The following is a 24,379-nucleotide window of genomic DNA, read 5'->3' as shown; positions in this document are numbered from 1 at the left end:
GCACGCTTAGTATGTATTAGTTTATAACGTGCAACTAAGAGGTGACATTCATTGCTCTCCAAAGCTCCACCTGGTCTCATGGTGGGGAACAGATGTTCAGGCTACTTCATGAAAATGGATCTGGTTATTCAACCAGGAACACAAATTATGATGTGAATATGGTTGCAATGTAGATTTTTCATTGGCAACAATTTTGTGAAAAGTTTATAAGAAAATGCAGATGTTGAATTAAGAAATAGTTTTATTTCTTAAAATATTAAAATATTTCTTAAGAAATAAAACTATTTCTTAATTCATAATCCTTAACTCATAATGTAATCCTTATATACATATATTACATGTAATTATTAAATCCTTATATACATATACATGTTATTTATTAAAATATCATTTTATTAATTATTACTATGTATTAAAATGATATTACATGTTATTAAATCCTTATATATTAATGTCATTATTTATTAAAATGCTAACAATTCATTGGATCCCAATGTAAAACACTAAAACTCTTACAAATAAATTTAAATAATTTTATCAATATTTATGAGAGGCCCCATCTGTGGGCAATGAGGCTAACGTAGAGGAAAAAACCATCTAGGTGGTGAAAGGCCAGTGTCCAGGTTTGGACACACACATCTCAGAGATTTGGGTCTTTGTCTTCCCCTCCTTTCCTACCTTTGCCTCAATCCTTACCCATCTGCAGACTTAGACTTGAGATTTTTTTTTGTATAAAGGAATAAAACCTCTGAATCAACAATGGTGTCTAAAATGAAAACACCCTTGGAGACATTCATTCATTCATATGTGCACCAAGTTTCAAAACATATTGATCCTATTCTGAGATAATTTTCTGATGAGAGGAGAGAAGAATAAAAGGGACTCGGCCGGGCTTGGTGGCTCACGCCTGTAATCCCAGCACTTTGGGAGGCCGAGATGGGCGGATCACGAAGTCAGGAGATCGAGACCATCCTGGCTAACACGGTGAAACCCCGTCTCTACTAAAAAAACAAAAAAAATTAGCCGGGCGTGGTGGCAGGCGCCTGTAGTCCCAGCTACTCGGGAGGCTGAGGCAGGAGAATGGCGTGAACCCGGGAGGCGGAGCTTGCAGTGAGCCGAGATCGCGCCACTGCACTCCAGCCTGGGCGACAGAGTGAGACTCCATCTCAAAAGAAAAAAAAGGGGGCACTCAGTAGGGAGAGGAGAAATATCAAAGTGGGAGTCTGAGAGTGTGCAGAGCAACATTGTTCCTTTGTAGGCAGGTACACTGGTTGTATTAGGGTTCTCTAGAGGGACAGAACTAATAGGATGTATGTATATAAGAAGGGGAATTTATTAAGAAGTGACACACAATCACAACAACAGGCCGTCTACAAGTTGAGGAGCAAGAAAGCCAGTGGTGGATCAGTCCGAGTCTCAAAACCTCAAAATTAGAGAAGCCAACAGTGCAGCCTTCAGTCTGTGGCCAAAGGCCCGAAAGTCCCTGGCAAACCATTGGTATACATCTAGGAGTCCAAAAGCTGAAGAACTTGCAGTCCGATGTTCGAGGGCAGGAAGCATCCTGAGAGCATGGGAGAAAGATGAAGTCCGGAAGACTCAGCAAGTCTAGTCCTTCCACGTTCCTCTGCCTGCTTTATCCTAGCCACGCTGGCAGCTGATTAGATGGTGCCTACCCAGACTGAGGGTGGGTTTGCTTCTCCCAATCCACTGACTCAAATGTTAATCTCCTTTGGCAACACCCTCACAGACACACCCAGGAGCAATACTTTGCATCCTTCGAACCAATCAAGTTGACATTCAATATTAACCATCACACTGAGTTCAGACGGCAGCTCTGCCTCTTACAAAGTGTTGAACACATCCTTTTAGCAGATCGGGCTTCAATTTCCTCATCTGAAAATGTACTTAATACGTAATAGTACTTACCTCATAGTGTTATTTAGAGTGCTAATCAGCTAATATGTGTAAAGCAACTGGAACAATGCTTAGCAAACAGTAAGTACTATAAAAGTATTAGCTTCTGTTATTATTTGCAATTTAGCCCAGGCTGTGGAGTTTTGTACAGAGTTTTATGTACCCATTTCCCAGATCACCCCTTCCTTTGAGAATGGTTTGCTATGGTCTATGTTTGTGTTCCCTGCAAATTCCTGTGTTGAAATCTTAACTCCCAGGGTGATGGCATTAGGAGAGGGGAGCTTTCCGAGGTGATTAGGTCATGAGGGCAGCGTCTCCATGAATGGGATTAGTGGCCTTATAAAACAGGCCTCAGGGAGCTTGTTTGCCCCTTCTACCACATGAGGACTCAGCCAGAAGGCACTATTTATGAACCAGGAAACCGACCCACATTAAACACCAGGCACTCTGTCAGCATCTTGATGTTGGACTTCCAGCCTCCAGAACTGAGAAATAAATTTCTGTTGTTTCCAAGCTTCCCAGTTTACAGTATGTTGTTATAGCAGCCCCAACAGATTAAAAAAACAACAACAACAACAAAAAAAACATGGTTACAATGCAGAACTCCATGGTGGGCTCAGGTTTGCTCTCCTCCCATCTCCCAATCCTGATGTTGGGAGTCTGTTGACTCTTAGGAGGTGGGTTTGTTTATGGTTTGTCCTCCTTGTCCAGCCTACAGTTCTTTCTGCTAGTACTTTTAAGCCCTGGTTAAGTCATTGAAAAGCACCAATTACAGACTTACATAACTGTGTCAGGAGCATTTCTCTGAGGGATTTGCTCACCCCTCGGAGTCAGTTGCCCAGGGAAACAAGCTGGCGATGTCACAAGGCATCCACTTCTAGTTCTTCCTCAGTTCCCTTCTGGGGAGCCTGAGTCAGAGCCTAGTCCTGCATGCTGCCTAGCCCAGCCACGTCTCATCCTATTCATGGCAGAGCAGGGACTCTCACCCTCTCCCAGCAATGTCTAACGTCAGGTATATTGGGGTCATGGCCATGGTAAGGATGGTCTCCTGTGCTGCTTCTTCCCTCCCAGGGCACAGAAATGCCTATGCAAATGGAGTGTCTAGGACAGCCCTGGGTTACTCTTGGTTCTCTAGGGTATAGTTACAAAACTGAAAAAAAAAAAAGAAAAGAAACCGTTGGAGCTGCTCCCTGGAGGATCAAAGGTTGTTGCAGACTTTCTAGAATCTCAGAGACCTCAGGAGCAAAATTACAGCACACTTTTCCTTTCTACTGTTCATGCCCTAAGCACACCCATGATCTGGTTTATCAACCTGCTCCTCCTTTTCTCAAGAGATAAGGTTGCAACTTCCTTGTTATATGCAAATGAAAAGAAAAGAGACTACAGCCATGGAAGTATTTCGCTAGATTTTCCTAGTATTTCATGCTTACTTCATTTAACCATGCCCCTGCCCCAGTGCCCTAGTGAAACAGTACAATGTACAGCTCTTGCATTGCTACCTGCCCTTCTCAAAGCCCACATGTTGTATTTTATGCAAATCTACAGATTATCTATCATTATCTAAATGCAGTCATCTGAAAACCAGCAGTAATCCTGCCTCTGAAGTTTATCAGGAAAGGAGCTTAAAAGAGAACCAAATTCAGCCTGTATTGGAACTCTCAGTCCCAGAGGGGTGTGGTTTATAGCTCTCCGGCCTGCTGTTGGACTTCGGCTGTGACCCACAGAAGGACGCCAGAAAGTACTCAAGACGTTCACGGTGCCCCGGTCAGCACTCGCCATGACGAAGACTTCTACATGCATATACCACTTCCTTGTTCTGAGCTGGTATACTTTCCTCAATTATTACATCTCACAGGAAGGAAAAGACGAGGTGAAACCCAAAATCTTGGCCAATGGTGCAAGGTGGAAATACATGACGCTGCTTAATCTGGTAAGTCCATATGTCCGTACCAGGAACCGATCCATTTCTCTAGAATATCAGTGCTGCCACACATACCATCTTTGGATTTTATTAAATACACAATTTTGTTATTTGTCTTCCTTCTTCACCGTTTTGTGAGTTTTGGGTTTTTTGTTTACTTAACAATTTGCTCTGATAAACCCAATTTGGAAATTATCTATAGTTAACATTTCTATGCTGGCTCATTGTTAAATGCTCTCTTGAAAAAAAAAATCTCATCTTGGAGCTCTTTTCAGATGAGCTCAAAGAGGGGACCATGCTAATGGTTTCACCATGGGATTAACTACAAATGCAGGAGGCATTTTGAACTTTGCTTGGGGAAGTCTGTGAAGAGAAGGCAGAGTGGCGTATGGTGTGTAGGAAGTGTAATTTCCAATGAAGGAATAATGCCATTTTACAGCACACACAGACTAACAGATTTATCTAAGAAAAGCAAACACATTTTGCCATGTTCAGCTCCCACCTCAATTTTTTATAGGTTCAGGCTCCATCTTAAAGGACAAATCACCCAACCGAATGGCAAATACACATTTTCAACTATTTAAAAACCAATCTTATGACTTACTCCTTTCTTGTCTTCCTAACCTGGCTGACTGCATTCTGATGAAGTGTGAATGAATGGGAGAAAAGCAGATTACGAAAAATACTTTGAGGAATAGGTTAAAAAAATACTTTTAAAGTTAAAAGCTAATAATGGGGAATCATTTGGGGATGTGAATTAATATTTGAGGTTTTTGACTAAAATCTTGGGTGCCACATAAACATCTGTTTTCAGAATTGTAATCCTCATTTGACAAGCGGAGAATGTATGTGGTCAGAAACTGTGACACTCTGAAATGCTAAGGACGTGGAAATGGAGAGAGTTAAAATCAAAGAGGCCCAAAGTAGCTGCTTCCTCCTCACTGGTTGGTTAGTGGCCTCTTGATTTGGGCCTGAAAAATTGGAACCCTGAACACAGCTCTAGTGTCTTTGAAAACTTCAAGGTGACTACTTGTTTCAATCATGGAATTTTATGAGAAAAACAAACAGAAACAAAACAAAAAATGTTTTTTGTATAACTAGGAGTGCCACGGTAAACAACAACAACAACAACAACAAAAAACCACACACACACACGCGCATACACACACACCCCTAAGGTTTGTGTCTCTATTGGCTTTCTATGAAAAACAGTCCACTAAAAGGGAAGTGTGTCTGTAGTTAGGACTGACTTTCTAATAAAATCCAATTCCAGTATGAATGTCCTACCTCACACTATGTGTGGCTAAGAATAGATTTATCACCACACTCATTAACTAGCTCCCTTACTTCTTTGTATACACACACACACACACACCTGATCCTGACTTTTTAATTCTAGCTCACCTACATTTCCAAGAGCCCTTATTTTCCAAGAGTGAGAAAAGTCTCTTATCTTGTCAATGATACTATCATTTCCTAGTGTTAATCCCAATTTTGCTTCCCTGATTGATCAGCTAACAAATCCTATTAGTTTTTCCTTTTACTAAGTTCATCCTTTCTTCTTCAACTTTACTGTCTCTCTCATTCCAGGCTTATATTAAGCCTACCTGGATGACCATATCATCTCTTTACTGTCCATTCATGGTCCAATCCAGCCACTCAGATTCCAAATTAATCTTCTCAAAGCACTGGTTTTGGTTTGTTTTTTAATACCATGACCTGGATCTAAAAGTGTGGTCTGCTACTCAGGAAACCACAGTGGCTCCCTCCTGCCTCATGGACCCAATGTCAAACTCCCAATTCAAGAGCTCACCTGCCCAACCAGCCTTTCAGGTTCCCTCTCCCTGGGAGGCTGGTCTCTTCTGCAGTAAGGACTGCGTCTCACTAGTATTGGTCCCTGGGCTTCCTGCTGTCACTTCTCTGCCCAATGTTCTCTCTATCCTTAGAAGAAAGGCCTACTTACCTCTCTCCACCACATTGCTTCTTTCATAGAACATTGGGAATCACATATACTCCTCCCAAATCCTTGCTGACCAACTCCAGTCCAAATTTCCTTTTCCTTTCTCTGATTTTCACAGCATCTCTCAGTCTCTGCTGATTTATATGTAGTATTGTTTTCTAATTCCCTCTCTCCCTGCCATGTGAGTCTTAACATTCCAATCAAACTTTGGCTCCAAAACAGAAGTTTTTTTTAATCTGAGGTCTTTGCCAACCCTAACCGTCTATATTTCTACCTTGAATTCAGCACAGTGGCTGGCACAGGATACCCAGATATTAGAAAGCTGCAACTTGGTACGTTGACGTGACCTCAGCCTTTCTGCATCCTCAAGCAGTCCCTCTCTTCTGGTATCTTCTGGCCCTGGTAAATAAGCTGAGAGGGGCTTGCCTGTGGTGATTTTCTTTCTGAGCTCCATTAGGAGTCATCTTGAAAGTGTGACCTAATGAAATGCTTCCCAACTGGTGAAGATGGGTTGAGTGTATTTCAGAGGATCGATTTAATGTAGATTTCGAATATGTTGCTTAAGGTGAAATATTGGACCTGCAAATGTCTAGCTCTTGAGATCTCATGGGCTGATTAATTGTTGTGTCTCCTAATGATTAATTAGTGTTCATTCATGACTAATTAATTGGTGGTTGTGTTTATTAAGTCATAAAGGTCTCACAACTTATGCTCACATTCTTATATTTATTTTACCTCAGCTTGGGGAAGTTAGTATCCAGTCCTGATTACCAGAAAATTTACACCCCTCCTTGTAAACAGCTTGAATTTCTAATTGGCTGAGTATCATTTTTGTCCCCTTTGTAAGAGCAAAGCCCCCTTTTGTGCCAGTTGGCATTGGGAGCATTGCCCCAGTTCCCCTTGAAGCTATCCCAGGGGACTGGAAGGGGAGACAGACAGGAGACAGGAGACAGGAGACAGACAGGAGTTGCACTGAGCTACTCCCCTGGGGTTGGTGGTAGTGGCTAAGGTGCCATTGAGAATTGGTCAGGGTGACCCATTTCTGACTAAGGAGAGTGAAGGTAGGAGAGGACAGATAGGAGTCTCTGCCTAATAAGAGAGTAAACTGACCTCAGTGAAGGGGCCACTGATTCCCTGCTGGGAGGGAGAGGTGGTATTTCACAATGGTTACAATTGCGATCTCTGGGATGGTACCTCAGTCCCACTGCTTACTGCCCCCGAGACCCTGGGCTAGGCACTTCTTTGTGTCTTTCATTTCCACATCTGTCAAATAGAAATAAAAATAGTACCTAACCATAGGGTAGCCATGGGGGAGAAATGATCTGACAGGTGGGAAGCGCTCAGAATGGCGTCAGCAGGGTGTTAGGCAGTGGACAGTGGGGAGAGAAGATGGGGAGGTGATGGTGAACTTCTCTGGGTAGAGAAGGTGATGCAGGAGGGTGACTTAGTAGAACATCAGTCTCCTCACTGAGCACCTAGGTTGTTGTGGGGTGGAGGCCAGCAGGAGTCATCCACCCCCTTCCCCTTCATGGCTCCTATTTCTCCCTCCCCGAGCTGCATGCCCCATCTTCCCAGCTGGAGAAGGACCACTGTCGAGCCACTGCTCTCCCTGCTGTAGCTGCCCGCAGGCACCAGGCAGTCCTGGTGGTAGAGTCTGCAGGCTCCAGCAGACAGCCATGCAGAATGGGGAACCCCAGAGGCTAGGCGTGAGACCAAGGCAGTGCCATGGGTGTCCTCAAGCTGCTTAGGTTGGCTCAGATCATCCAGTGCCCGAGTCCTCCACAAATGCTATGTCCCTTGCTCTCTGTCCACCCCATTTCCATCCAGGGACTGTCCCTAATCCCAGAGAATATGAGCTAGGGGGTTTAGGGCAAGGCTCAGCAGCCACAGCTTGGCTTGCAGAATTCATTCAGTTTATTAGGGTTTCCTCTTTTTAAAGATAAACTTCCTTCTGAAACATTGTTAGAGGTGGGGCCACATAACTGGGATCTCCAGGGGAGATTCTGAGTGGGCCCCTCCCTCCCCACACCCCTGACACCCCCTTCAACAACAGAAGCATGACCTTTCCCTCCCTTTTCATAAGTTGCCCAAGCCCCAGGCAGCTCCGTCGTCATCACCCTCAACTTCTCATGATGACAACAGTGGCAATACCACATAAGTCCTTGGGGTTGCTGGCCTGGGGCTGGGGGAACAGAGGAGCTGGGAGGCCTCTATGGGTCTAAACTTCAAGGCAGCCTGTGAACAGGGAGAAGATGGGGTTGAATTTATAGTATGGCACCCACTTCAACACTTGGGGGACCAACCTTAAGTAATAATCTATGGCACTATTTATTTATTTATTTATTTATTTATTTATTTATTTATTTTTGAGATGGAATCTCTCTCTGTTCCCCCAGGCTGGAGTGCAGTGGCACAATCTTGGCTCACTGTAACCTCTGCCTCCTGGGTTCAGGTAATTCTCCTGCCTCAGCCTCCTCAGTAGCTGAGACTACAGCATGCACCACCATGCCTGGCTAATTTTTTTTGTATTTTTAGTAGAGATGGGGTTGCACCATGTTGGCCAGGTTGGTCTCAAACTCCTGACCTTGTGATCCGCCTGCCTTGGCCTCCCAAAGTGCTGGGATTACAGGCGTGAGCCACCGCACCCAACCCCTATGGCACTCTTCAGCAACATGGAGTCAGAAATACACTTAACTATTTCTGCCTCACAAAGATGCACTTCAATAGCTGAAAGGGTAAGGACTGAGAGAACTATGTGATAGTCACCACCAGCACCCAAAATAAAGCAGCTATAAATTATTGAGCAAGTAACTATGACAGCATTTTGGTAGGTTCTTTGGACGCAGTATAGAGATGAGTGATTGAAGACCTGGCTTCTGAAGCCAGAACACTGGCTGTGCTCACTTGCTGTGTGATTTTGAGTGAGTTGCCTAACTTCTCTGTGCTTCAGTTTTCTCACGTGCAGTGGATACTCTGATAAGGCACCCAGATCCTCATACCTCCCCAGTGCTGAGGTACTCAGTCCCCAGCTCTCAGGAGTGTTGGCTGCTGATGGTGCAAAGCTGAGATCCCCTCCCAGAATTGCCCTCAGCAGAAGGGAGCTGCCTTGACCAAGGTTTAGGCCCCTCCCTGGCGTTGCTGCCTGCCATAACTGGCATCCAATATGGGGTGCAAATGCTGCACTCCCGGACAGCTCTGAAGGAGCAGCTCAGCTCAGAGCTCCTCAAGGGATCAGCTGATTCCATGCAACTGCCCAGCACTTAGCCTCCCCACTTCAATCCTTCTCCCTTTTTGCCTCTCGTAGATGTCTGAGAGCGTTCTTCAGTGAACATCCTGCAGGCACATCTCAGAATCTCAGATTGCTTCCCACGGAACCCGACCTGCATCGTGTAAAATACCAAACATACAGGAAAGGTTTCTCTCCCTTCTCTTCCTCCTCCCCCTTCTCCTCATCATCTTCTTCCACTTCTTCTTTTCCTAATTCCAGATAAAGACACTAACACAGAGCTTTCCCTGGCCTGTATTATGTTCTGGTACCTAACCAACAATTTCTGTACCTAACTGACATTCCGTGAATGTTGGTTGAATGAGTGAATGACCAGAACATGGTTCTAACAGGCATGAGGCCATCCCATCATGAAGGTGTTTTATCCCACAGCCACCCTACTGCTGTACTGAAGCCCATTGTCCTCAGCTATGCGACATTGGCCAAGCACTCTGGTACTTCTTTCCAACCTGTCCCTTGATGCTCTTGGTCTCATTTTTCTCTTCATTATTCCAAACTGTGGTTCTGCACATTCTTTCTCCTCCTGTGTTCTTTATTGCATCCTTTAATCTCAGTTTCTTAAGTTAAATGTGTATGAATGATGACAGAAATCCTATATTCCATACGAATACAGATATACTTGGCAAAGTACCTGCCCCAAATACAACCACCACTGTTATATAAAGGACTCATCACAGCCCCCAATTGCTGTTTTCTTCTGGTGTAGTCTTCCACCGCAAATTCTTGCATCATTTCGAAGGAGAGAAATAAGAAAGTCCCGCCTGGCTGAGTCAGGCACAGTCCTGAGTTAGGTGTTGGATTACTTGACTCATCCAATAAGACTTGTAATGTCTTGCTCAGGAAACTTGTGGAATCTCCCTCCCTGGAATTACTTTTTAAATAGAAGAAATTCTCATTTCCTAAGGTAGTTTAAAGAGAGAGGGCTCTGGCTTAAAGGCAAGAGATAAGCTTGATGACTTGGAAAGGCTAAGCTTCCACGATTTGAAGATTTTTGTGGGTTTGTGAAAACACATGAATGTAAAAACTAAATATCCTTTAACTGCAGTTTTTTGAATTGCATTAGTTATTTAAAAGTGTCAATTCAGCTTTGTCGCAGGTGTTAGTTTGTCAGCTAGCAACAGAAACAAAAGACAGCTAACGAACTCAGAGAAGCAGCATTTCAGGAAAAGGCACAGAACACGCAGTGGGAACAGAATTAGGGAAGAACCAGGAGAAAGGATAAATCAGGGAGCAGCAGGTCTGAAATAAACTTAGAATAAGTAGATGCCGTTACGTCTGGGCTTTTCTGGGCGGCCAAAATAGCTGTGAAATGTAAATGATAGTAATTTTGTTGTAAGAGTCTCAAAAGAAGACCAGTTGTGGCGATCATATTTTAATGCTACTGTATAGTTTCCTAGGGCTGCCGTAACAAACTACCATGGACTGGGCTTACACAACAGAAATTGATTTTCTCATAGTTCTGGAGGCTGGAAGTTGAAGATGTGGGCAAGGTCGGTTTCTCCCGAGGCCTCTGTCCTTGGCTTGCAGATGGCCGCCTTCTCCCTGTGCCCTCACGTGGTCTTCCCTCTGTGTGTGTCTGTAGTCCTCATCTCCCTTTCTGATAAGGACACCAGTCATAGTGAATTAGGGTGCACCATCATGACCTCATTTTAACTTCATCACCACTTTAATACAGTCATATTCTGAGGTCCTGGAGGTTAGGATTTCGACATATGAATTTGGTGGTGGTTGGTGGGGGATATAAATTAGCCCATAACAGCTAACATTGCCTCCCCTGATCGCTCCGTCTGTTATCGTGAGTCAAGCTCATCGTGAGTTTTATAAACATTGCATCGTCTTTGGAGAATAAGCAGACCATTCCGGTGGGATGGGCTGATCCACACCTGTCCCTGCTGCCCTCCTGGAAGCCTCCCCATGGAGCCTGGGAGAGGCTCTCTCGCTCTCCGTGTGCCCCAGCTGCTCCTGGCAGCCCCTTCACGCCCCAGCTCTTGCAGGTTTCTTTTCCTTGGCAGCTCCCTAGTGCCTCCCTCCTGAGCCCCCACGCGGGGGTTCCACCTGCTTCTGGTGAATTCGGACAAAGACGCCTCAATGTTGAGTAAGCTCGATGGCGACAGGGCTGCCTGGCACACACCATGGGCACCTAGAGAGGCCCGTGTGCCATAAGCCTGAGAAGTAACCGTGAGCTGGGGTGGAGAGGGAGAGGGGACTGACAAGTTGGAGGTGTAAAGCAAGTTTTTATTGATGGAGAAGGCCTGGAGGATCTGAGTAATGCGTTCTTTCCCCCAATCCGATTTCCACATCCTGTGGCTGGGAGAGGCAGGAGAAAGTCAGGAGGAGCTTGACTCACGATGACTCTAGGAAGCTCCAGCCTGAGGAAAGCAGGTCACATGGACTTCACACGCCGGGCGGAGGCGGCCTCTCCCCAGAGAGGGAAGGCCTGGCCCAGGCTCAGGATGGGATTAATTGCCCTGCTGATAGAACAGCGCAGGCCTCTTCCCCTGGGCCCAAGCCTATGCCTGCTCTTCCTAACTACAGCAGCAGCCTGGCCTGCTGCGGCCTGAGCGGCTGGAAGTGAAACCAGGGTGAGGCGAGGCTACTGGTGGGGGAGGGAGAGAGGAGGGAACTTCTCCCAACTCCCTGTGCAAATGACTACACATCCAAATTCTGCAGCCCTGAGGGTGTGAATGTCAAAATCAGCAGCAATAATGAGAAGTATTAGGGTGGCAACCCCTTCCTGCCATTTAAAGCTGTTGCCCCACCCCTCCCTGAGACACCGCTTTCTGGTTCGAAAGCTCCTCCACCCCAGGGCCCATGATTTCCTATCTTCTGGCTCTTCTACCCCCTGGTCATTCTTTAGTACCTTTGTGTCCCTTTCCCCTCCTGTCCCTTAGACAAGGACCTTTCCCTGCTGTTTGCTGCCTACTTTTCTGTTCTCCCCTCTCTCCTCTCTCCCTTTCCTGCAATCTTGTTCCACAGGAGGGCTCAACAGCCTGCATCTCCCCAGCCCCGCCTCTCTTGAGACTGCAGGGTCTGAATTTCCAAACGGAAGTTCCTCCAGGCAGGTGGTTCTCAGCCTCAGCTGCCCGTGATTAGAATCACCTGGGAGGATTTTAAAAATCCCAACCCCTAGGCCCTAGCCCCAGACTGATTACATTAGAATCTCTGGGGGTGGGAATCAGGCACTGGTGTTTTGTGAAGTTGTCGTTCATTCTCCCACCTGGAGATAATTGTCTCTCTTCTGACCTCCCACAATGCTTTATCTGAACTACGCTCAGAAACCTGATATTTTTTTTTATTTTTTAGAAGTCTAGCTCAAGAACAGGACTGCTGGGTTTGACATCTACCAGCCAGGAAGCTTTAGGCAGGTTTGTTTCCTCGTTTGTAAAATGGTGGTAGGCGGGGGGTCTAATGATAGCACTTGGCTCATAAGGTTGTTACGAGAATGAAACACATAGTTCAGTGCCTGGCACATACCAAGTAATGAATAAAAGTCCGCTTTATAGCTTCGAGTAGTAAGATTTTTGAGTGCTAAACTTGTGTCTCATTCAGTGGTTCTAGCTTTAGCCTACATAAAGATTAAGTAATCTTTTTCTACATTTAAAATCTGTATTTTATATTCTGTAAAGTGTATCTTAATAAGGTTGGCCAAAAATTTCTTTTTTTTTAACTTTTATTTTACATTCAAGGGTACATTTGCAGGTTTGTTATATAAGTATAGATTATTTTGTGACCCGGGTAATAAGCTTAGTACCCAATAGGTAGTTTTTCAATTTCTCCCCTCATCCCACCCAGATAAACAGTCTTTAACAAGCTCTGGAGAAGCTTCTTAAAAAACAAACTCTTGGACCCCATTTCCAGAGATTTTGATTCCGTAGTCTGGGATAGGATGGAGGTCCTGCATTTCTAACAAGCTCCTGGGTGATGGGTGTAGCTGGTCTGACCCACCTCTGTATCATTTCCTGCCTGCGCCCTCAGCCCAGGAGCAGCATGTGGCTGACTTTGCTACGTCTTTCCTAGAGTCCAGAGCTCAAAGATTGTTCCCCAACAGCCACCTTGATCAATCCCCAGCCCAGCTCCCCAGGCTCTAGAACCTTCCTGACTTATACCCTAAAAGCAGAGTCCAGACCACCCCTCTTGTACCAGTCCAGGGCTTTCAAGGATTTGGATGGATTCTGTCGCAAGCCTAACTCAACCCCACCCCCCAAACTCCATATCTTCATGACCTACCAGTCCTTAAATGAGAAACCACATAACTGTACAAAGCAACAAGAATGTACAAAGCTTGCCTTCCATATCGTATTACTTTCTTGAAAAATACCCTCCTTCTCTTTCTCCTGGCTTTGGGGACCACACAGCACTTAGTAACCCACCAGCGCTCATGGCTTGCTCTATCCCCTTGGATTTAAATTGCTGCCACGGCCAGATTGTCTCGGTGAGGCCTGCAGGTGCCCTATTTAAGGAAGAAAGTGCACCGGCTCTTCTTCGGCTGAGCAAGGCACCCTTTTGTGTGCCTTTCTTGGGAGAGCACAGAGATTCGTGGTGGTGCTCTTGACCTGATTCCAGTTTCTCTAGTGAGATTTCAGCACTAGGCATTTTTCCTAATTTTCCTTCCCAGGAAGACTCCTGACTCTGTCCACCCTGTATCTGCCTCTTTGCCTTTGAGCTGTTTATTTGGTTCTTCCAACCTCTGTGCCGTCAAGGTATCCATCTCCTTACATTCCCCTTTTAGGCTGACTCTTTATTTTGTTTCCATGTTAGCTCAAGTCCATTACACTAAATACCGTACACATTATTGTCCCCTAAACAAATTTACTCAATCAGTCTTAGCGAGCAGGGTCAGGACCCAATGAGCTGGAAGCCCAGCCCTTGAATTGGCTGTCAACCAAAACAACCCAACAGCCCTCTTCCTCTCAAAGCCACATTACTCTCAGAGGGATGGAGTTTTCCATCAGTGAAGAAGGTATCAATTAAAGTAAATGAAAGTGCCCTCATTTGTTGTAATGGATTTAGCTCTTGCAGACCATTTTCTACGGGGTCACCTGCCTGGATGATGTGCTGAAAAGAACCAAAGGGGGAAAAGACGTTAAGTTCCTAACTGCCTTCAGAGACCTGCTTTTCACCACACTGGCTTTTCCTGTATCCACGGTAAGTTACAAAGATGTGTGCATAATCTAACAGAAACGTGCATATGGACAGACGCTTCTCCTGGGCAGCCAAGCTGTTTGGGAGCCCATAATTGGAAACCACACCCACTGCATTTACAACAATGTCCTGTCTGAGGACTGCGCCACATTGCCCAGTGTCTTTAGGAAATATGGCACATTAGCGATCAGCTTTATCACTAGCTTTTGTACCTCTGCAAAGGCTTGGTACAAGGTCCTTATTGCTGTCTAATGGGGAAGTTTGAAAGACCTTTCTTAATCAAAATACAACTGAGACAACCTTGGTTCCATCAGGGTGATGGGAATGGAGAGCCCTGGGGAGGGAGATGATGAATTTTCCCCTTTTACACATCTTGTTTCACTTGCTACGATAAGTATATGTTACTTCTGCAAGTGGAAAACCATCAAATAATTTTTTTTTTGAAAAGAGATATGAGACCTTCAAAGGTGGCACATGGAAAAGACAACCGAGGAGAGAAAGACAGCCTGGTGTGGGGTACACAGTGGGTGCCTCATTCATGTTGCTGAGTGGATGGATGTCAGGAAGAAGTGAGACATATGGCAGGGACAGTAAACTGGTATGCTGATGCCATCCACATTTCTATGACATTGTTCATGTTTTCCATTCGTTAGCTAGAATGGAAATAAACAGAGATCAGGCATGCTGGCTGCCCAGCAGGGCCTATAATTAGAAATGACTACCTTCTTCTACCTGTCATTGTCCTGCTTCCTATAGTACAGAACTTAATTTAAATGCAAAATGCAACTCTCCAAGCCCTAGTGAGTTCTCTGATAACAAAGCAAGGACACCTATTACTTTGCAGGATACCTCTACCTCTGCCCACGTAAAATCTTCTAATGACCAAGCTTTTTGGTTTTGGGGGGTAGGGGAGGGGTTTGAGATAAAGTCTCACTCTGTTGCCCAGACTGGAGTGCAGTGGTGTGATCTCGATTCACTGCAGCCTCAACCTCCCAGGCTCAAGTGATCCTCCTGTCTCACCTTCCCAAGTAGCTGGTACTACAGGTGTGTGCTATCACACCTGGCTACTTTTTTGTATTTTTGGTAGAGACATGGTTTTGCCATGTCGCCCAGGCTGATCTTGAACTCCTGAGCTCAAGTGATCTGCCTGCCTTGGCCTCCCAAAGTGCTAGGATTACAGGCATGAGCCACCAAGTCTGGCTATAGCCAAGTTTTTAAAATCAGCAATGAAGTCTGTTTATTTTTTAAGGCTTAGAAATGGAGTGTGTGAAATGTCAGAAGATAGGAAGATCAGAAGTTTAATAGTTTTTAACTTCCTTATCTATGCGTTGACTTCGTAGCATAGAGGATAGATGCTTTGACAAGAGAGGCAAGGAGTACAAGAGGAGATCAATTCAAAGTTCTGAGCACCAGGGAGATCCAGCCCTCAGTCAGCTAGCTTGTACATTTTCCTGGGAGCTTGGCACTTATGGTTCTCAGCCTTCCTGCTTCCCCTAGCCATGCCTATTTAGAGGGTGGACAAGGAACATGTATGACTCAAGCCACTCCATGTGCCTACTCTCAGCATTCCTGGTGAAAGTTTAGAAAAAGAAGTAATTGGTTAAAATAAATGACTAATGGTCTGGGAATCCTGTTTATTCGTATCTTCTCTGCCTGCCACGATGACAAATAATTGATCTCTAACTCTCTGGCACATTGAGGAATCCCCAGAAAAAGCAGATATAGCAATGAAATAAAGGGAAGAATGCTTATTGTAGAATTATTATAATGTATATGTACTACATTCCTACAATGTATATGTAAGATATCTTTAAAATGGTTGTCTGTTTTTATTTAGCTGTGTTTCCTTGATTATCTTAGAAAGCTCTGATTAAAAACAAGCCTAATGATGCTATTTTTTGTGTTTTATTTTCCAGTTTGTATTTTTGGCATTCTGGATCCTCTTTCTCTACAATCGAGATCTCATTTACCCCAAGGTCCTAGATACTGTCATCCCAGTGTGGCTGAATCATGCAATGGTGAGTGAGGGGAAAATTCAGTGAACTCAGAACACCAATAGCCTCTGTACTGAAAACTCCACAGTGCCTTATCTATGTTTCCAAATGTCTCAATTCCCAGCATCCAATCTACCTCATCACTGTTTATTTAAAGGGCATATTGAAGGTATGAAATGAACACAAGCCAGTGCTATAATTACAGTGAGTCTACTGAGAACACAGGAGATGTCCAGGTGAGAGTCTGCCATGTTGCTTAGGAAGTCATTGAAAAGACACACAGTTCTGAGAGGACAGGCCTGAAAGAGAAGTGACTTGTGCAAATATGTCATAAACTTCCGATGTGTGGATGGAATGAAGTAAGCTTTAAAAAAAAAAAGCCCACCCCAACATCCAAAGAATATCTCATAGCTGAGCAGCAGCTACTTAAGTAACACACTTTGTCACGATTCTGCATCACAAATGGGATTAACATTTACATATTTCTAGGAATACATTTCCATTTGGTTTTTTATTCAGGCTTGTGTTTTGGAGAGGCCAAATAGTAAACAGAGGCTGTTCTGAGATTTTTAGGTCACTGGAACCTGAATATCAGTAACAGGGACCCAAACAAGCAGGGCTGGCATGAGGTTGCCAGGTCTCGGTTGGAGGAGGTGAACAGAATCATCGGCACAATGTGAACAAAGTAATTGTTCAAAGACCTAACTCAGCTTCTCGATACTTACAAATGTATTTCCACATCAACCAGGAGATTATAAAATGGTCTCAGATTCTGTGAAGGTAATGACATTTAAATACCCAGGGGATAGCTGGGTGTGGTGGCACGCTCCTGTAATCCCAGCTACACAGGAGGCTGAGGCAGGAGAATCGCTTGAACCTGGGAGGCGGAGGTTGCAGTGAGCCAAGATCGCACCATTGCACTTCAGCCTGGGCAACAAGAGTGAAACTCTGCCTCAAAAAAAAAAAAAAAAAAAAAAAACCAGGGGAAAGGCACAAGGAAGTGGCATGTCAAGACTCCTCAAAAGTTCACTCACAGACTTTCTTCTACCCTCACTCTTGCCCATCTTTCCATGGTCTTAAAACTCACAAGATGACCAACTCAGAAAAACAACTCAGTCCACTAACACTGCCCCTGCCACAAGCCCCAGTCTCCAGAAAAAAACTAATTTCAGCTTAAATTTTGTGCTCAGTGAGTTATTGATGATTGACTGACTAATAGACCACAGCTCTGAACTCTTTTGGAGTTCAGGACCAGAACTACCTTACATAAGTCTGACCTCTCAGGAACCCTCCTCCTCTCAACTTTTTCTTGTCAAACTCTTCACCTTCCCAGTTTCCCATGAATGTTAATCTGAGACACTGATGTAGTGAATATTCCTGCTTTTTTTTTTTTTTAAAGAAATGGTACTTTATATTGTACAAAGCATGTTTTTCAGGTATGGGCTCATTTAATGCACACAGCCTTCTTTAGAGAACTACTATAATCCTGATTTTTACAAATGAAAAAATAAGATAAAATAAAAGCTCAGAGAGGATAAGTGATGTGCCTGAGGCCACTGAACTCATAGGAGGCACAGCTAGGATGGAAATCCGAGGCTAATGCACCCTTCGTTGCCTTTTGCTGCAGTAAGTCCAGAACTTGTGATTCGATCTGGTTTTGTTTCATAATTCACCAGGCAATCAAAAGGACCTCGCTTTGCTTGATCAATATAGCAAAGTGTGAATTCTTACTTAAAAAACAAAAAAAAAAACGAATCCTCATCTGTATGCTACTAAGCCAAAATTCTAAGAAAATGAAGAGATTTGAAACTACTGGCTGAGCTAGCTGTTACTAAAATAATAACAAAGCAGAGTCTTATAAGTATCTTTTATGTGGGGCCAAATGCACCTAGCAAACACCTTCTCAAGGTTTGTGTGCTCATCTTGTAGCTTTTTTCACAATGACTACCATCTCCCCCCACTTTAGGGTTGATGTAAAGTTGGATTTCTTTCAAATAGTTATGATGATGGTGTCCAATATTTGTGACCTTGCTAAATAAACAGCCATATGGATTTGTGATAATTTTGGAAGCAGAGAGCTGGATAACATACATCACATCCGTGAGCTAATTAGCAAGGCAGATACTGTGCAACGGAGATGCTTAAATATTTTTGTGCCTCACAAGCTGAGGGGTGCCGTGGACCTTGCCCCTTGCCCTTTGGTCATTCAAGTAACCTGAATCCCTCAGAGAAAAGGAGCAAGGGTCAAAGGAAGTGGAACAATGGTGACAAGGAGAGAAGAGGAGGAGGAAGCTACCCTAGGTCATATACAGATGTTTCTGTGTTTCTCTTAGTTTGATTGAAGAAACTCTCAACAGATCCATCTCTAGGAAAAATGTTGGTATCAGCAAAATTGGCCTTAGGTGTCCCTAACACAGTCATCCCCAAACTTCCTGCCTTCTTTTGGTGTCTGCTCCAAATTAAGTGTCCTAATAACTATATCTCATCTCTGTCTTCTAGACTGTGTTCCTTGTTCTGGACATTTTCTGTCCTCACTATTAAATGCTCTTGGCCTATTGCCTCAAGGAATGTTCTCTGCCAAGTTCTTAAATACTAGGGTGAACTCATGGTAGAAATGGCTGCTACTGTGTCAGTTTGTTAACATTTCCCACATTTTGCCAGTGCCTGTCCATGACAGTCCAAAGGAAGGAATACAATTCTGGGAAATCACCACTATGGCAGCCAGAGTAATGATGGGCAGTCCGGCTGGGCATTTGGTACTAGGTGCCTCTGCGTGGGGCTAGCCCTGTCCCCTGTACAGCTCCTTTTTCCTTTCCACAGTAGAAGAACAATTGCCTTCCATCGCCAGTGCCATGCTGTCCTGAAAGCTTCTTTGATTTCTCAACACTCCCTGTGTTTGCTATTTTAGCCTTAGCTTTGGAATATTTTCCCCATTGCCATTTATGATGCTGCCCCAGTTGTTATGAGTAGTATCTGTCAAAGTAAGAAATACCACTCTCCCCTTGGACACAGTGTGGTTGTAGGACCTTCATGATTAATCAAGTCTTTGGACTGCTCCCAGCTCAACCCTTGCAGCTCATTGGAAACTTGTCATTGCAGCAGGACTGTTCTAAGCAGATTGTGTCTCTAACAGACATTTTCCTGCCTTTGTTATGTATTCAGACTAAATAGAAACATCAGTGAGATATTTGCATCCACCGTGGACAGGGCACCTTAATTAAAGTAGATCAATCTGACTGTTTTAGTGCTAAGCAGTTCTCCAGTCTTCATAAAACAAGGGAAAGAACAGCAAAGTAGCCCTTCAGGTTTTGCCAGGAAAACATTAACTCCTCAGGTCTTATCTAAATGCCTACTAAAGATAGAATCAGAGCAGACAGATTTAAATAGCAGTAAGAGGACTCTCAGTAACTGAGAAAATTATCAGATCCTAACCCGAGGGGAGCTGGGGGACTTATTTCTCTGGAAATCAACCTAAATTGTTCAGGTCGCCCCAAAGGAGAGGTGAAATAGATCAGAGAACTCCTCAGAGCCCCTTCTATCTTTGAAAATAGTACATGATTATTGAGAATGTGTGTGCAAACTTCAACAGCTGTCAAGGACTGCATGAATGTAAGGTATTCTCATGTAAAACTTAAGAATTCCCAGCCAAGATCTACTAGCTTATTCTCAATCCATGATCACAGAGTCTTAGAACTAAAAAAGTTTCATTGATGTTAAGGGGGGTTTCAAAACAATCTGCTGTTGAGAGACAGGACTTTCCCTGGCTCTTTAAATTGGAGAAAGTCCCAAATACAGCCACCTAGTTATTTAATTAGTTGTCATTTATTCACTTGAAAAAGAGCAGTTAAGTACCACTATGTGTGTGACACTATGATTGATATTTAATGAGGGTTTTGATATCTAGCAATCTTAAATCTGGTTGAGTCTAATGTACACACACGAAGTTGAAATAGTGAGTGAATGCTTACACAAGGCAGTGGCATAGTGGTGTTAGGCGGAGGGACATGGTTATTGCTGAAGGAAGAACATGGACAGGAGGGGTTCTGTGCCCTACGTGTCCTGGCCTGACTGTAACTCATGAGCAAGGCATGGCTAGTTGGCCTGGATGGCCTTTGAGTCCTCTCCCAGGGATGTGCTGGGAAGTCAAAATGCCCAGGGAGTAAAACTTAAAATCTTCTAGTTTCTCCCTCAGTCATAGCATGCAAGATGATATCATTAGCATTCTGACCCAATCACAGATTTTTCTCTGCCACCCATAAGCTTGGTGTGAAATTGTTGGGCTGCTAAGTGGGGGTGAGTAAGGTCAGCCACCCTTCATCCCAAGCATTGCAAACTCCTCCCACCCTTCCTGATTCCTCACCCTCAATTCAGCCCCAGCCCTGGGCATAGGTCACCCACAGTCTACATACCTTGGTACAACTCAGTGGTTTTCAACCTTGAGGGAAGAGGCTCCTCTGTGAACCTGAAAATATCTATAGACTGTTTTTCCAGGAAAACACAAATACCCATAAAATTTTGTGTACAATTTTAGGAGGCTCATGAGCCCTCCAAATTCCATTTATGGGCCTCTTACCTAGAACACCTGACATAACTGAACATACACTTGAAAAGAAGGTCCCCAGATGATTTCCATTGCTGAGTTCAAATCAAAAAGACAAAATGAAGAATCACTCATTTGAAAATCACTCATATGTGCTTTGGGCTGTTGTGTCCTTATGTGGGTGACAGGAAAAACATCAAATATGGTCCCTAATCTTAAGAAATTTAAAAGAGATATTATATACCTAATCTAATATGCAATATAGCTAAGATGTATAATAATAAGCAAGACATTTGATTTTAACATAAGGAAGTGCTAAAAAGTATTTATCAGATGCCTGCTATGTACAAGGCCCTATTCTAAGAGCTGAAGATGCAGTAATGAACAAGACCATCGAAAAGATCTGTCCTTGTGGACTGTACACACATCCCAGTGGGGAAGATAAGCAGTAAACACACAATAAATAGGGCGAGAGAACGGAGTGGTGTGTGGGTGGGTGTGTTTGTGTAAAAAAAGCAGGTTTAATAGCATGCAGGGAAATTATGGTGGCCAAGGGATGCCTCTATGATGAGCTGATATTTTAATAAAAATTTGGATAGGGTGAAGGAAACAGCCACAGGACATTCTGGCAGAAGAAAGGCTCAGGCAGCAGAACAGTGACTTTAAAAAGCCTCCAAGGAAATACTGGCATCTCTAAAAAACAAGAAGACCAGCATGGCTGGTTCAGAATGAGGAGGGAGGAGATAAGAGGGTGTAGCCAGGATTCAGATTATGCCTTATGTGACTTGCAAGGAGTTTGCATTTTATTCTGAGTATGACAGAAAGTCACCTCTTCAGGGACACCTTCTTTGTCCCTCCCTAACATACATGTATATACTTAATAATCCATATGGCAAAAAGAAAGAGAAAATATTTTTAGCCTAAGCCACAGGGAAGGAGTATGGATACAGAGGCTTGGGAGGTGCAAGGATTGTGAATAAGGAAATCAATTGTTCCATTTAGGCACGTGAGTTTTAGATGCCTGTTAGATAATGATGTCAAGACGTGGAACAGGCAGCTGGACATACTGCTTGCTGTAGCTTGGACACGTGTAGGGTAGCTTTCTGGGATGGTGACATACATCTGATTATCTTCATTATGCAGATTGTTTTTAAAGTTAAATTTAATAAAATCACCTAGGGGGTAGTTATGGTTAGATAAGATATTCCAGGAGACTAAGTCTTGGAATACTCCAGCCTTCAGTGTTTGGGAGGAAGGGGAGGGAGATTCAACAAAGGAGATCGTGAAGGAGGTGTCAGTCAGCTAGGAGGAAACCTAGTGCAGTGTCGTCTCTTGGAGCTCAGTGTAAAAATGTTTCAAGAAGGAGGAAGTATTTCATGTCCAAAGCTGCTGAGAGGTGAATATGATGACCTTGTAAGAGGACTCGAGTCAGACCTTTCCACTGGACTTGGCAATTTCGTACTCGCTGGTGACCTGTTCAAGGGCAGTTTTGAGAGTGTGTGGGGGGAGGATAGAGCCTTGGTTATGCTCTGTCCTTGTGGACTATACACACATCCCAGTGGGGAAGATAAGCAGTAAACACACAATAAATAAACAAGGTGAGAGAACAGAGTAGTGTGCTTGTTGCTATTACAAATTAATGCAAATTTCGTAACTGAACACAGTACAAATGTGTTATCTTAACGTTTGGAGGTCAGAAGTTCAAAATGGATTGTATGGGAGGAAATCCAGATACCAGCAGAGTGGCATTCGTTCTGGAGTCTGTGGAGGAGACTCTGTTTCCTTACTTCTTCCAGGCAGACCACTTAACCTTCCTTGGCTCATAGCCCTTTCCTCCTCCTTCAAAGCACACCACTCCAGCCTCTGCTTCCACCATCTTCGCATCACCTTTTTTTCTGCCTCTGCCATTCCCACCTCCCTCTTATAAGGACCCCTGGGATTTCAATGGACCCATCCAGATGACTCAAGATAGCCTCTTAATCTTAAAATCCTTAATTTAATTACATCTTCAATGTCTCCTTTGTCATGCAAGGTAACATATCAACATATTCACAGGTTCCAGGGATTAGGACATAGACATCTTTGGGGACCATTATTCAGCCTCCTATGCTATAAGATAACACCACTGAATGCAAACCTAGGTCTCTGCATTGTAACCCTTTTCACCCCAGTTTTGAAAAGGCTGTCTTACACTACGTATAGCAAAACTCATGTAATAATGACCTCTATTCTAAGTATTTTCTTTTTTAAAAAAAAAGTTTTGCAGTTACCTATCAATAGAAAAAGTAAGGCACTACATATATAATTTGATAGAGATTGTATGATACAGATGCAAAGTGTGGTAAAAGTAGAAAAGGTAAAGCTCAGAATGGCTGGTCAGAGAAGGAGATACCAGATCTCAAAGGATATTGATAAGTAGTGATCAGTAGGATATTGATAAATGTGACAGCACATTCCCAAATATTGACAGTGTCAAATTCAGGTTTTTCCAAAAGGTTCTTCTACTCCTCCTCTTCCCTTCCACTTCCCCTCTCTGCCCCTGTTCCCTCAAAGAGAATTGCTGGCTAAACGTCAGTCTTCCAAGGGGCCCAACAAAAGACACTGCTTGGCATCTCGCTAGTGAACAGTAGGCCTCCCTTTGCAAATGTCACTTGATATGAGTCACTACGCCAGCCCCATCTCACTCCCTGCCAGGTGAGCAGGATTGCCCTTCCTCCATACTGGCTAAAGGAATATTGGCCTCAATTATATTCTCTGCAACACGGGCCTGGAACATGAGCAGGGCAAGTTGATCAGAAGAAGAGAAGCAAGAGAGTAAAGGCTTTATTTACTCCAAGACGTGGGACAGCATGCTTTCTGAACTATCACAGAGCAGACTAATGGATTGTGACCAGATGTTCCTTTTTGCAGCCAGAATCAATGCCCCACCTTGCCCCACCTTCTCAATGTACCAACACCACCCTGAAGTGCTTCATGTAGGGTATTAAAAAGCCACTTTCTTTCTTTATTATTATTTATTTATTTATTTTATTATTATTATACTTTAAGTTTTAGGGTACATGTGCACAACGTGCAGGTTAGTTACATATGTATACATGTGCCATGTTGGTGTGCTGCACCCATTAACTCGTCATTTAGCATTAGGTATAACTCCTAATGCTATCCGTCCCCCCTCCCCCCACCCCACAACAGTCCCCGGTGTGTGATGTTCCCCTTCCTGTGTCCATGTGTTCTCATTGTTCAATTCCCACCTATGAGTGAGAACATGCGGTGTTTGGTTTTTTGTCCTTGCGATAGTTTGCTGAGAATGAAAAAACAGCCACTTTCTTTAGAGACCATGGAGAAAACCTGGAGGCTGTGTTTCACGTAGCTACACATACGGGGATTCTCGTTTTAAAGAGTGATGCTGCATGACTCTGCTTCCACTGCCAAAGCATTAACCCAACAACCAATATTCATTAAAATCTCATCATGTGCTGGGCACAGAGTGGGCACCATTTGGGCTAGCAGGGGATAAAAGACAATATTCCCATCATGAAAATATAAAAAGTCAAAGAACAAGCCACAAGATGCTGTCAAAGAGTGCAGAATAAGGTCCAATGAATGCCATGAGCATACTTCT

General features: G+C 43.9%; 1 protein-coding gene across 6 annotated transcripts in view; it reads left to right on the top strand.

Annotated features, from left to right (window-relative positions):
• ADTRP (androgen dependent TFPI regulating protein) overlaps window positions 1-24,379 on the top strand; it is an 89,475-nt gene that overhangs the window by 20,614 nt on the left and 44,482 nt on the right. For 2 of the 6 annotated variants that reach the window (XM_063811883.1, XM_054685445.2), the window contains exons 2-4: window positions 3,460-3,844; window positions 14,092-14,226; window positions 16,140-16,241. In XM_063811883.1, the coding sequence (XP_063667953.1) occupies window positions 3,692-3,844; window positions 14,092-14,226; window positions 16,140-16,241 (390 nt within the window). In that variant the 5' untranslated portion in view covers window positions 3,460-3,691. Of the gene's footprint in view, window positions 1-2,787; window positions 2,949-3,403; window positions 3,845-12,392; window positions 12,447-14,091; window positions 14,227-16,139; window positions 16,242-24,379 lie in introns of those variants that run through there. The other 4 variants (XM_063811884.1, XM_016954621.4, XM_009450428.5 and 1 more) reach the window with 4 other exon arrangements.

This window comes from Pan troglodytes, chromosome 5, assembly GCF_028858775.2.
Source record: "Pan troglodytes isolate AG18354 chromosome 5, NHGRI_mPanTro3-v2.0_pri, whole genome shotgun sequence".
Lineage (NCBI taxonomy): Eukaryota > Metazoa > Chordata > Mammalia > Primates > Hominidae > Pan > Pan troglodytes.
This window is presented reverse-complemented; position numbering and strand designations above follow the sequence as displayed.